This window comes from Amia ocellicauda, chromosome 7 (assembly GCF_036373705.1).
Source record: "Amia ocellicauda isolate fAmiCal2 chromosome 7, fAmiCal2.hap1, whole genome shotgun sequence".
In the NCBI taxonomy this organism is placed as follows: domain Eukaryota; kingdom Metazoa; phylum Chordata; class Actinopteri; order Amiiformes; family Amiidae; genus Amia; species Amia ocellicauda.
The window spans coordinates 39,773,931-39,786,910 of NC_089856.1; the positions used below are offsets into that span (position 1 = coordinate 39,773,931).

General features: G+C 42.9%; 2 protein-coding genes across 2 annotated transcripts; both read left to right on the forward strand.

The window, feature by feature from the left end:
- Positions 1-187: 187 nt before the first annotated feature.
- Positions 188-4,730, forward strand: LOC136753435 (E3 ubiquitin-protein ligase SIAH2). Its single transcript, XM_066709547.1, has 2 exons — positions 188-1,098; positions 3,651-4,730. Exons 1-2 carry the CDS (start codon positions 736-738, stop codon positions 4,206-4,208), a joined length of 921 nt encoding a protein of 306 aa, XP_066565644.1. The 5' UTR covers positions 188-735; the 3' UTR covers positions 4,209-4,730.
- A 1,789-nt stretch (positions 4,731-6,519) lies between these two features.
- On the forward strand, positions 6,520-12,963 carry LOC136753438 (glutamate-rich protein 6). Its single transcript, XM_066709550.1, has 13 exons — positions 6,520-6,870; positions 7,071-7,140; positions 7,542-7,615; positions 7,818-7,879; positions 7,981-8,106; positions 8,691-8,789; positions 9,268-9,428; positions 9,701-9,768; positions 10,076-10,236; positions 10,424-10,506; positions 11,327-11,482; positions 11,913-12,141; positions 12,694-12,963. The coding sequence occupies exons 1-13, from the start codon at positions 6,753-6,755 to the stop codon at positions 12,961-12,963; spliced, it is 1,677 nt and encodes a 558-aa protein (XP_066565647.1). The 5' UTR covers positions 6,520-6,752.
- The last annotated feature ends 17 nt before the right edge of the window (positions 12,964-12,980 follow it).

A 12,980-nucleotide genomic window follows, 5' to 3' on the forward strand; every position in this document is an offset into this window, starting at 1 on the left:
TACCTCCTTCTTCCTAACAGTCACTGAGGCAAGACACAACTGTCCTTCTACACAAATGTCGCTCAAAGGGTCCATATTCGGATCTCTTCACAAATACACCAGCCTTGATCTGAAACCTCCTGGGAAGGAAAGAGAAAAACACAACTTTTACAGAACAGAACTGGAGTGATACAGCCTTTGGTTTTTTTTTTTTTTTCAATTAGGTATGCCTGATGACATCTCTTTGCAAACCCTCAAATACTTCCCTGCAAGCAAACTGCACATAACTTTATTACTATCCTAAAATATTAGTAAAGATACTTATTCCCCTCTCTTGTGGGAACGCCCATAAAGTGACAGCCTACCATTACGCGTCATCACGTCCGGACGCCTGGGCAACGCACTAAATCCTCGGCGTCGAGTCGGCGTGTAATGTTCCAGAACAGCAGGACAGCCGGGAAACAAGTCAGGCAACAGTCCGAATCGGTTGTTTTGGTCGTGAAGTTTTTGAAATTGTAAATTAAAAGCAGAATGTATTGATTTGCACGAGCTCCCGGGGTTATTCGATCTGTCCCTGCACCAGCGACTGCAGCCGGACCGTGCATCTGAGCAAACTTGCCCAGAGCCGCAGCAGCTATCCCAAGTAAATTGGATGGATTTTGAGCATAGCGCTAACACAGCTGGGTCGGATCTGGTCGTCGTTGTTGGACACGATACAGACTCTCACTGGAGCTTCGATGGTTTATCCCGCTAGCGATGAGCCGCCCGTCCTCGACCGGACCTAGTGCGAATAAGACCTGCATCAAACAGCAGCCGCCGCCGCCGCAACACGCCCCTTCCGCGGCAGCCCCGAGCCCCGTCTCCGTGCGACCCAGCGCCACCATCCCCGGGCAGGGAGCCGTGTCCCCGCAGCAACACGAGCTCGCCTCGCTGTTCGAGTGCCCGGTCTGCTTCGACTATGTGCTCCCTCCGATACTGCAGTGCCAAGCGGGGCACCTGGTGTGTAACCAATGCCGCCAGAAACTGACCTGCTGCCCGACGTGCAGGGGATCCCTCACCCCTAGCATCCGGAACCTGGCCATGGAGAAAGTGGCGTCTGCCGTGCTTTTCCCGTGCAAGGTGCGTATTAACCTCGCAAGACACAGCTGGGTGCTCATGTCACCGTGACCCCCCTTGGCAGAAGGGAAAAGGTTGCTCTTGAAAATAGTGCAAAGTTGTTTTGTGTATTTGTTGTGTGTGTGTACACTTTTGGGCTGTTCGAGATGGAGCTATTGCTGGATATTTTATTGTAACTAATTAGTGTTGACAGATCTGTTTAGTGTGACATTTCTATGGCCACGTATAACTCCCAACAAGGGTGTGAGGTAGTTTTGGGTAACCACGGCAGTTCAGCTTAGCTCCAGTTTCGACAGGCGGGGACCAGAGATAGGGAGGAGGATACAAACTCATCCTCCTCCATCCTTAAAGGACTGGCAGCGGTGTTTGGACGCTGGCGATGTTTAGTCCTCACTGTCAGTCTGTCGGGGGGATACTACATGCACGCCCATCCTGTCACGCCGAGCTGTTTTGGCGATTAGGTGCTGTGCGTCATGGCTTTCTTATGGTGACAGCAGCATCACCATACACCCTTTGCATGTGTTATAAAATCCACCTGAAGTCCGTTCACAACACATTTTAATTTGCGTGTGCATGTGCTCTCTAGCAACCGTCCACCACAACCGATTTACATTAGCAATTGATTTAAGTCCCACTGTCCTACTGTTTTAACTGTTATGAACAAAGCCTTTAAAGTAGAGTCACAAATGCATGTTTTGTCTTTTGAAAATACCACAATTCATAAGTAGAAAAACTGTATCTGTATTTATCTTGGGACTAGCAGCTAGTAGACCTAACTAACAATGTTAAACATCTAAAAAATACCTTCCACATTAATACACTACACTAAAGGGGTGAATTTCCTGTCTCTTTTTGGATAAATTAACACATTTTGCTATCATGTTATAAGATAATACTAGATTCCAAACAAAACAGCAAATTAACACACATAACACACATCTAAGTTTAAAATAAATACAAAGTACAAACACTGGTGGTGGTGTTTAAAAAAATGTATCTGTAATGTGATTGACTTTCCACCGTGGTAATGATAAAATACATGTTCTTTTTAATCGTACAGCTAGGTGATGTAACACTGATGGACGAAATCTCGCAGACAGCCCTTGTGTAGCAGACTGCAATACTGAAACAGTAGGCAATACTGAAACAGTAGGCTGTGTACTTTCTTCATAGACATTAGCACATCGTTTGTTTACCCTTTCTAATGCTTGCCTATTTATATAAGCTTCTAACAGGGTTGTGCTTTTCATTCATTTTGTTTTGGATAAGTTCGGGACACGACAGAAATCTGCAGACTACTCTAATCTAAGGGCCAGACTTAAATAAACTGCGTATGACAAGACCTGTGTCATGTGCTACTTGTCTTGAAGATTAGCGACTGCAGAATAGTTGGCGTCAGGTATTTGTGTCCCGTGGGATGGTGAAAAGAGAGGGCTGTGCAGAATGCACTATATTTAACTATAGTGTCAGAGGAATAGTAGGTTAGGCTTTCAAGTGGATGCAGAGCAGATAAGGAAGTAAAAGGGGAGAGTGTTAAAAGCAGAATGGCAATTGGCCCTTCCCCATGTTTCCCCAACGAAAATAACACAGTGTCCAGTCACTAGAGTCCCACACTGTCCAGATGTGTTGATGTATGTTTTACGAAGTAATTTGCTTTGCCGAATGACTTTCGGTAAACTGTTAGGGGCATGTGAGAACGTGCTGTGCTTATCCTCCAACCCAAAGGAATTTCTGATGGTGTGCATATGTGGGTTATCTTCTGTGCAGTTCGTTGCAGATTTTGGCACAAGAAAGTCAGTTTCATTATGTAGAAATCCAAGATTTCAGGGCCTATCAGGGCAGCCTTAAAGAATTTCTGAATATCTAAATTCCTCCTAGAGATTTCCAGGCTGATGTCATAAGTGGGCAGCAGTATGGAGTAGTGTTTAGGGCTCTGGAGCAGAGGGTCGAGAGTCGGTGCCCTGCAGGTGATGATACCTAATTGAACACGTCCAAATACTACTTGTTAACTTGCGATTGGTTAGTTTTTAAGTTTTATTTGCTGACTCTCCATAATGTAAACAAAAGCTGAAAATAATCCCTACTCGTAGAATATGAATATATAAAATGGTGGTAAAAAAAAAACAAAAAAAACACTTTGCTGTGCTGTAGGCACTTTAACCGTACACACAAAAGGTGACCTCCCATCAGTTTCCCCTCTGTATGACAAACACTAAATCTAGAGCAAGGAGCACAGGGCTGTACTTCTGCTTGTCCTGCTTTTCAATCTCTTGCTCTTCTGCAATTTCTATTACACTGTGCACCTGATTGCTTATGTAGTTTTAGCATTTTTAATTCTACTCTAATTCTAATTATACTGCAATTTTACTCAAATTTGTACTCTGCCTACCCCACCCCTTAGCTGTTGATACGCTTTAAAACAGTTTCTTTTGAAAACTGTAACGGCGTCTGCCAAGAAATTTAAATAATAATAATCTCATAGCGAGCTGCGTCTGTGAAGAATTTGAGGAACTTTGATTTTTCTCAATAGCATTTATTTTGCTCCCCCTCCTCAGTACGCCTCCACGGGCTGCTCGCTGACCCTGCACCACAGTGAGAAGCCGGAGCACGAGGAGGTGTGCGAGTTCCGGCCCTACGCCTGCCCCTGCCCGGGTGCCTCCTGTAAGTGGCAGGGCTCCCTGGAAGCGGTGATGCCCCACCTGATGCACGCCCACAAGTCCATCACCACCCTGCAGGGCGAGGACATCGTCTTCCTGGCCACAGACATCAACCTGCCAGGTGCAGTGGACTGGGTCATGATGCAGTCCTGTTTTGGCCACCACTTCATGCTCGTGCTGGAGAAGCAGGAGAAGTATGAGGGCCACCAGCAGTTCTTCGCCATCGTGCTGCTGATCGGCACGCGCAAGCAGGCAGAGAACTTCGCCTACCGCCTGGAGCTCAACGGCAGCCGGCGCCGGCTCACCTGGGAGGCCACACCCCGCTCCATCCATGACGGCGTGGCAGCCGCCATCATGAACAGTGACTGCCTGGTGTTTGACACTGCCATCGCACACCTCTTTGCCGACAACGGCAACCTTGGCATCAACGTCACCATCTCCACCTGCTGCCCCTGACCATTTTTCACACGGAAAATAATCATTCCATAAAAGTGTGTGTTGAGGTGTATTCTCCAAATCCAGTCCTCCAATCACTAATTAAGAGGTCCGGTGGAGGTCCAGGTTTGAAGAACTCTGCCGAATTGTTTGGGGACTTCTCATGCAGAATCAGATTATTGTTTGTATCCTGATTTTAATGTCCTTTTTATGACCGCACATTTTAATTGGAGAGCGATAACCTTTGGAGCAGAGTTAGGCCTTCTGTGAAAATTGTTGTTTGTCTATTTATGTTGCCACGTTTTTGTTTTAATTTAAATAATTTGAAGTGTGAAAACATTTACTTTTTATGCCAAAAAAAGAGAGAGTGCAGCTGGATTTTTTTACATGAACTCTGGGAAAGAATTTCCTTCCTCAGCAATAAGGGAAACTGGTGAACTATTGTATTTGTTCCTTTCTCTTTGTAATGTCTGGATTTCTGTTTGCTACAAAACATAAGACACCAACGTGTTTCAGTGTCAATAAATATCAATATGTTGTCAAGTCTCTTGTTTATGGTCATCTGATGTAAACATCTTCATAATCTCAACTGCACATCTAAGTGTATGTAAAATGATACATGCACTTGCTTTGCAGAGCACCAGCTGGGGCCGGTTGTATAAAACTATATTAGACTAGTCTTGACCATTAGACTGGTCTTAATTTGACAGATTAGTCTAATGCAAGTTAATTTTGTATGCAACTCACTAAGTCTTATACTTATCCTGAAAAGTTAGCCTCCTCACCCCCTAAAGTATCTTTCCATTGAAACTGCTTGTCTGAAGCTACAGCGACACTCACTGATGCTGACAGGTGGATGCTCCTCCACCGCCAATCGCCACAACATCCAGACTCCTCTCCAAAGGTTTCAGTAAGAAACTGGATATTTGACCTGCACTTAATTATTAATTATGCCCGATTTGTAATTTTGTACTGTATTTAGCACCTCTGTATCCTGTAAGTCGCACTGGATAAGGGCGTCTGGCAAGAAATGCATGACAATAATAACTGATCGGAAAGGTTTTAGGGAGGTCCTGCTCCAGTACGCGGATGTTTCCTCATAAATTATATTCTTCGATCGTTTCTACATCTTTCACAGACCGCACACAGCGGGTGGCGCCGGTTTACTTTGCTTTTATTCCACGCTTTGTGTTTCAGTGCATTAGTGGCAGTTTCATAAAATGTCCCCAGAATTATATATTTTTCTTCATTATATTTCAATAACTAGTTAATTGGGATCGTCGGCGTTTTAAAGAAGAGTCCGCCATGTTTGTTTTCTTCAAGCGTCTTAAACTTCCCAGAATGCGTTGCGTGATTGACTAAGTAAGACCACAGTAAGGAAAGACGGTTTAAGGGGTTTATCATAGGTATGATTTATAATTACATTAAGACAAAGAAGGATATTCGAAATCGCATACTACCCTACTACATACGTGTATGCTACATATTGATTTTCTGCCTACTGTGTAGTACAATATGCCGTTTGAAGATGAATGATTCAGTATGTCATGTGACATCACGTGACGGATTTATCGTTCGGTAAAAATAAAACGTTTCGTAGAGTTAAAAACAACTATATGTTGTTGAAGATTACTTTTGTTATCAGGAAACATCAACAAAATTATCAAATGAACTATCCAATTAACCATGTACTTACATTTGAATTCCAGAGAGCTTCCCTCATCGGTAGATTTGTCCGCCATTTATTTTCCACATTGAATGGAACGTCGGCCGACCGTGAAGCATGATGGGATGCGGTATTCCTGGTAGTGCGCTCTGGATGTATGCTGCATATTTTGGCGAATGTAGCAAGCCATCCGTGTACTTTTTCCATACTAAAAATTAATATACTATGTGCAATTTGCATTCTTCTGGAATGTTGGAATGTAGTATGGGTAGTGTGTGGTTTCAAATACAGCCTTAGCCTTGTTTATGCAACCGGCCTGCATGCACCAGTTCTTTTGCAGTGTATTCTCCCTCAAGGCCAACATCCTGAGCATCTTGTATGGGTTTGGTCACTTGTGATGTGGCACGGCTCGTCTTAGACTAGTCACTAGGAGGAACTAAGGTGATGACATCCATGTGGTTCCCTGAGCTTTTTAGTAGCTTACAAGGGGACAGGACAGTGTAAACAGACAATTAGGGAGACATTTGTCTTATTTTTATTTTTTTCAATCCTCACTACCCTGAACACTTGACAGTCTTAAACTGAGCACTTTCTCTTTAAAGCCACAGGCTGCATACCAAGGGTAGCCACTACATACAAATCCCTACAGCCGCCATCTCCATGGATACTATAAACAACAGTGAGACGCTGCTTTTCCGGCTCTGATAAGATACAGAACAAGAAGGAAATCTGGCTAGGGCATTTCTTTAGCATACATTCAGCTGGAAGAGATTATTCACAGACAACTGGCAATGCAAATGGCAATACAGAAATGTACCGAAAGAGTAAGTTGATTAAATCAAACATGTTTTTTGTCCCGATGTGAAAACACAGTTAAAACGCGACTGAAGAGCAGAAAAATGGAGGATGACAACCAAACTGCACAGAACTATACACCCCTTTCAGACTGTGAGGAGAGGTCACCGCCTAATGTCGGTCAAGAAGAAAACACAGTGGAACAGCAGCCTAATTCACAAGGTGAGGGAAGGGCCTGCAGTTTGAAGCTACCACTACAGATTAGTGCTGCAAAAGTATTAACTTAGGCCAAAGATAGCATGACCAGAGGTTATTGTTTAGATGAGCATTTGTTAATAAGAGGACTGAATCATGAAGGCATGCAAGTACACAGTAGCCTACTGACCTTTTCGGATGTAAACTCACTCATCTTGGGGTTTCAGGTTTTCCCAGAATATTCAGAGGATTTTCCAGAGAGCAGACTTGTCCTCCTTCGCCAGTCTCTTCAGAAAAGTGAGTATAAATGAACACACAAAGCCAGCAACAACTCAATTAAACATATCTGTAAGATAAACCACTTCCCTTAGGCCTGAACTCATGTGCTCAACACTGAATGTGTGACAGAGACAGCTTTCAGAGGACTTCAACATCAGTTAAACAAATGTGATCAAGTAGTTAAAAAGGAGTACTTTGCTATATAATCAACTTAAGTGTACTTTTCATGTTTAACTTATTTGCCTACAGAAAATTTGTTGTTATTTTGCAATAACAGGATAAGAAATGCCCTCATTTCAAGTCCAGTCCGGCTATTTCCTTTGTCAGGAAGACACGGTCACTTAGTCACAGGGAATTCTTCGAAAGCACTAAGCTGACCTGCATGTTCTCTATTTCTCTAAAATTACAAATGTTTGCAGTAGCTCCTCAGAAGCTGCTCTTATTACACAACCAGAAGGTGACTGGCTGCAAGACCATGGCCCTCTCGATACTGGTAAGGAGGTTTCTGCCATCAGTGAAGGCCACTTGTTTGTAGTTGATTACTTGCTGCTTTTCCAAATCCACGTATAAGGAGGGCAATTGTCCCTGCCTATTCAACCCTCCAGACCTCAGACATACAATAACATTTTACTGAATAACAGAATTCAGATTTGTGATATCCATACATAGCAATTATTTTTCTTTCTCCCAATCAGATTCAGTTTCTTCCTGCTCAGACCAGGAGCTAAAGGAAATGGGCATTTTCACTGACATGCAAGTAATTTGGCTCCTTCTTTTTGACCATTTTGATTCAGTTTCCCGTTTTTCATGACACTGTTTGCATCAGCTCAGCTCTTACGTGCTTTTTATTTTGGGAAGCTCAATGAAGAGTTCCTGCATCTGTTGCAACAGCCCCTGCTCCCAGGTGTCGGAATGCCAGCTATCCTGAGCTACAAGCAGGAATCCAGGGACAGGCCCACGGATCCCCGGACCGTTCCCCCACAGGTGCCTGCCTCCTTAATTTCCATCCTGCCAAGTGAGGACAGAGTGTCAACACAGAACTATCCAAGTAGAACAGTGAGCTGTTGTCACCCTCTGAACCTGCAAAATCTTGATAAGGCTAATTTCTTGGTAGTAATCTTTTAATCCTCCTGAAAACCTTGAACTCTTTGAATCGTATTACAACAGAATTTATTTTCAGGGTATTTAAATTATAAATATAGATTTGAGATTTTAAATATATTTCCCCGTTTTAGATCTCTGCTTCAGTTCAAAGAATTTGCAAAAGACCATTTTCTTTTGATCATTTGTTTGTTTGTTTGCTTGTTTGGGGCCAGGGAATGAGCCGTCTCAACTGATCTGAGGAAACTGCAGTGATTTCTCTGTTCTGCAGTGTTTAGATTCTGGCACGTACCGAGCTGTTTGATTGCACACGTGGAAGCAGTATCTCTGCTTCTGGTTATCAACAAAATCCCTTCGGCTAAGCTGCAATTAATTCAGTTTTAATATCTAAAAATACAAACATGAAATCTGGCTGACATTCGTTCTGGTGGTTCATTTATTTTTCTTCCTTTCTCTATTTTGATCAGCCCCCACAAACAGGCTCACCCACAGCCTGTGAATTCTGTGGTAAAAAAATGAAACCCTTCCCAACAGCAGATCAGATTAGAAAAGGACAAGCAAGTGAGGTAAGCAAAAAATAATAATAAATAAATGAGACCGCAATATCAGTTTACTGCACAAGCCCAAGAGGCAGACAGGAGGCTTGGTTATATTTAGTAAATTCCTGGCGTTATCAGTTGAACGCTTGTGTTCCTGGGAATATCACTTCCTGGATACTGAGCTGGTTTGTCTCAGTGACACCAGAACAGCCAGGAAGGTCCAACTCTCCATCAGCAAACCCTCGGAATTTCTCCTGGTGAGGTACAGATTAGGAGCAGTTGGTCAGGGAGGATCCATGATGCCATCAGAAATGTCTCTCTTGCATATTCGGTCTGTAGTTGTTAGCTCATGGTACTAGGATGTATGCTTATTGGATTTTGTGCTGATGGGAGCAATGTATTTTGTAATGCTTTGAAATGTTTCTTGTGTAAACTGTAAGTTAAGAGCTAAGAGTATCTGCAGAGAAATAATGTGTCCCTCTCTTCTTTCTTTTAATTTCCTCAGATTTTCTGCTGTCCGCAATACCAGCACCTCTATGAGTTCCTAGTACAAGAGAGAGCAGCCATCCTTGAGAGGCAGGAGAGGGACAAGGCCAGCGTTGTCCTTCATCCTCCTGATGAAGACATGGAGGAGAGAGAGAGAGCCAAGGAGAGGGCAGCACAGAGGTGAGGCATGAACAGAAATACAGCTACCCATTCAGAGAGCGAGAGACAGTGAGAGGGAGGACAAAGACAAAGAACAGATGTCTGAAAATGTGGCATTCCCTTATAGAATAATAAAACACCCCAAAGCCTCACTAGTGCACATCTGTTATCAGAGAATGCATCAGTTTCACAGTGGAGCGCTTCAGACACAAACTCCAGTACAGTGAAAACAAATAACAGCATTATGCATTGATATACTGATTGTTTATTCATTAATTTCCTTCCTGCATTAGACTTCAAGAGAGAGCACTTGAGAAGTATTACCAGACGGCAGACCTAAACGACTCCATCCCCAACAGCTGTGAGTTCAACCAGCAAACCAGATCTGTGTTGTTTTACCCCAATGTTAATGACTGTCAGGCTTTAAATAACCCTGACCTGGCATTTGATCAATAAATAATGAAATGAATAAATAAAACCATACCAGCAATAGCCAAACAAATGAATGATCATTGATTAGTCATAGCCTAGTTTAGGATGCACACCTGTGTATGTACTTGCTTAATATATGCAAATCGTGAGGGTATGTGTTTATGGCACAGTGCACAACAGATCACACACTGTGGCTAATTGACCTGGTTTTTCACTTCCCTTATTTACATTCCCAGACTCCAAATCCATGAATACCATCAGCTATCAGCTCTCCAGCTGTGCGCCAAGAGATGGCAGCTGGACAGTGAAACAGGAGGTAGTGGATGAGGAAGAGACTGAGCCAGAAGAGGACAGCCTCTTCACATTTGAGGAAGACTTTACTATAACACAGCGCAAGGTGGGTCTAGCCTATGTCTTTTTACAGCTGCACTGAACATAGAGCATCGAAACACACTTCAAAGCATTCTTCAGATCATGGATGTCGTATTGCAAAATATTTGTATGCTTCAAGATGTGGTTTTATGATTACTGTACATTATGTATAGTGAAGCATTATATGTATTGTGAGTATGTATATTTTACAGGAGAGCATTCAATTCACAGAGAAATATTACACAAACGGAAACAAGTTCCTGACTGCCTTCCCCGATGGATCAGCTCAGGTCCTGTATCCTTTTGACTATCTGGTGATCAAATAAACAAGCGTGGGGGCGAACAAACTGTGTTATTTTTTTCCCATTGCGTTTAAAAACATTAACAATGCATGTTGCTTTTTCCAAAGGGAGGCTTTAATTATAAATGATTAGCATGCATGAATTGAATGACCTGAATGCTGATGGCTTGGCATTATTTTATTTTTTCTCCACCTCCTTAAATACGCGTTTGGAAACTAGGGCATGCACTCATCTCTGCAGCTTCTCTTACTCATCAAGAAGATCTGTGAAGAACACAGGTGCTTCCTTGATAACATTTAAAAACACAGTAGGGTCCTTATTTCTGCAGTGGGCAAACTGCCCACTCCATGGGAAATGAATCAGACGGACAGTTTAGTTTCTTCACTGGGAAGACTGAGTGGAAGACCTTTTCATCACAGTTCTTCCACGATAGAAAATCTCTAGAATTATTTTTTTCCCCACTTATGAGGAAACCAGGACCTGAAATACACTGTAAAGAGAATTTTAAACCACTTGCAAAGGAATACACATCTATAATTTTACATGACTTTTTGCTTGTATTTCTAATCCTCCCAAATAGCTGTATACACCAGGTAGCCAAGGCTCTCTTTTTCTGGTTTCTAGATTTTACCCACATCTCAGAAGGTTTATGTGGTTTCCATACAGGGAAGGAACAGTGTCTGTACCAAGATGAGATCATAATCACAATTCACAATCTCTTCAGTTTAACATGCACTTCCAACAACTTCTCTCTGGAGCCTTCGTTTTAGTGCATTACAGCTTGTTCCCTATCCTTAATCATCAATCTCACAGATATCCCTCAGGAAACATGGCAGTGCTCATTATCGTCAATGAGAAAAATGAATTTGCAGCCATCGTACAGGAGGACAAAGCTGAGGCAGCTGCTATTCAGGCTGTATTCAAGTCAAAAGGGAAAGCAACTTGCTATCATCCCAATGGCAATGTTTGGTAGGTGCACTCTTCCATTTGCATTAGCTTTAATTATTTTTATAATTCAAACTGCACTTCAGGCAAGATGCACTTTTACAGTCATAAAGAATGCATATAGTAAAGTACTAATCCCATGTAGCAAAATAAACTAAGGAGGGGGGTGGGGGGAGTAAAAGAAAAATAATACAATGTCTGTGCATTTATATATTCACATATGCATTTATACAGGACGATAATTGAGTTGTTACCTTCACAAACCTGACAATGTATTTCATATGGCAAAGCTGAATTGAATGATTATAAATAGGATCATTTCCCAGCTGTAAATACAATATAGCTCTAGTGCTTATACACAAACCCAATTATGTGATCTTGAGATGCACGTTTTCAACCTCCAGTCAACCCTGTATAATTATGATCACTACTTCTCCCGCCCTCTGACATGCAGGTTGAGTATCAATGTGTTCGGAGGGCTGTGCTCAGATGAGCACGGTAACAAGCTGAAGACTTGGCGGTGGAGCGGAGCCCTCCCCTCCGACAGACCAGCTCCCTTCAGACCCATATTTCTGTCGCTAAACCAGCGAGTTGGCGTCCGCGTTTTGGCACAGCAGAAAATCTTCATCTCCTTTCTGGCCATGGGGCAACAAGCCAAATTCAACGTTGGGACCAACATACAGGTATGCACTTGCAAAGACCCCCCTGTGAATTTCAGGAGTCAGAAGAGGAAGAGGGGCACAGGGTGACAGACACTGGGTCACCCTAATCGTAATACTTGAAGTAATTTAGAGAAGTCATGCACTAAAATTCAGTGAGGAAATTGGGGTTATATTGGGATCCAGGTTAGAGGCCCCAGTGCCCAAACTTCCATAGAGGCTGGGGTTCAACTGACTGATTCGGGTATAGATTTGTAGGGGCCCAGCTTCCAAATTTTGTGTTGGTCATGGTTGGGGTTTAGGTGGGGGGTTGGTTGATTAATATTCAAATTACACACGTGTTATATGAATCAAATCTAATCTCTAATTGATACGATCATTTAAGCAGGTGTACATGTAGAAATGTCTATACAAGTTTGAAGTTTTGTTGCACAATTTAGTTTCAGAATTAGCCTAAAAATACTACTACTACGTGCAAGAACATGTAGACGGCAATCTAACCGATTAGCATCAATAGTGATCTCTTTTCCAGTGCAGTGTCTTGTCACTATTTTGTTATTCCTCTCATTCATTCAGTGCAAGGAAGCCAAGGCGGTTCTCCCTCCCTACCCGCTTATATCCCAAGATGACCTCTTCCTGCTCGCTGGGAGAATAAAGCTGCACACAACTCTGCACAAGCTGCACAACTGCCTGCGCTTCCCCACCAACACACACCTGCAAAGGGCCAAGCCCCCGCTGCACCTGATCTCACTCAGCAGGAAGCTGCTCAGCCTGTGCGAGAGTCTGAAGATGGAGGCAGCCGAGACTGCGTTTATAAAGGCCTCTGTGAAAGACTGTTTGGGATAGTCAGCTGAAAACTGCTT

Bases quoted from the DNA above. Each gene is read 5' to 3' on its own strand.
- LOC136753435 (XM_066709547.1), top strand. From the start codon at position 736: ATGAGCCGCCCGTCCTCGACCGGACCTAGTGCGAATAAGACCTGCATC. The intron at 1,099-3,650 runs GTGCGTATTAAC...CCCCCTCCTCAG, and splicing joins CCGTGCTTTTCCCGTGCAAG to TACGCCTCCACGGGCTGCTC.
- LOC136753438 (XM_066709550.1), top strand. From the start codon at position 6,753: ATGGAGGATGACAACCAAACTGCACAGAACTATACACCCCTTTCAGAC. The intron at 6,871-7,070 runs GTGAGGGAAGGG...TTGGGGTTTCAG, and splicing joins ACAGCAGCCTAATTCACAAG to GTTTTCCCAGAATATTCAGA. The intron at 10,507-11,326 runs GTATCCTTTTGA...TCAATCTCACAG, and splicing joins GATGGATCAGCTCAGGTCCT to ATATCCCTCAGGAAACATGG.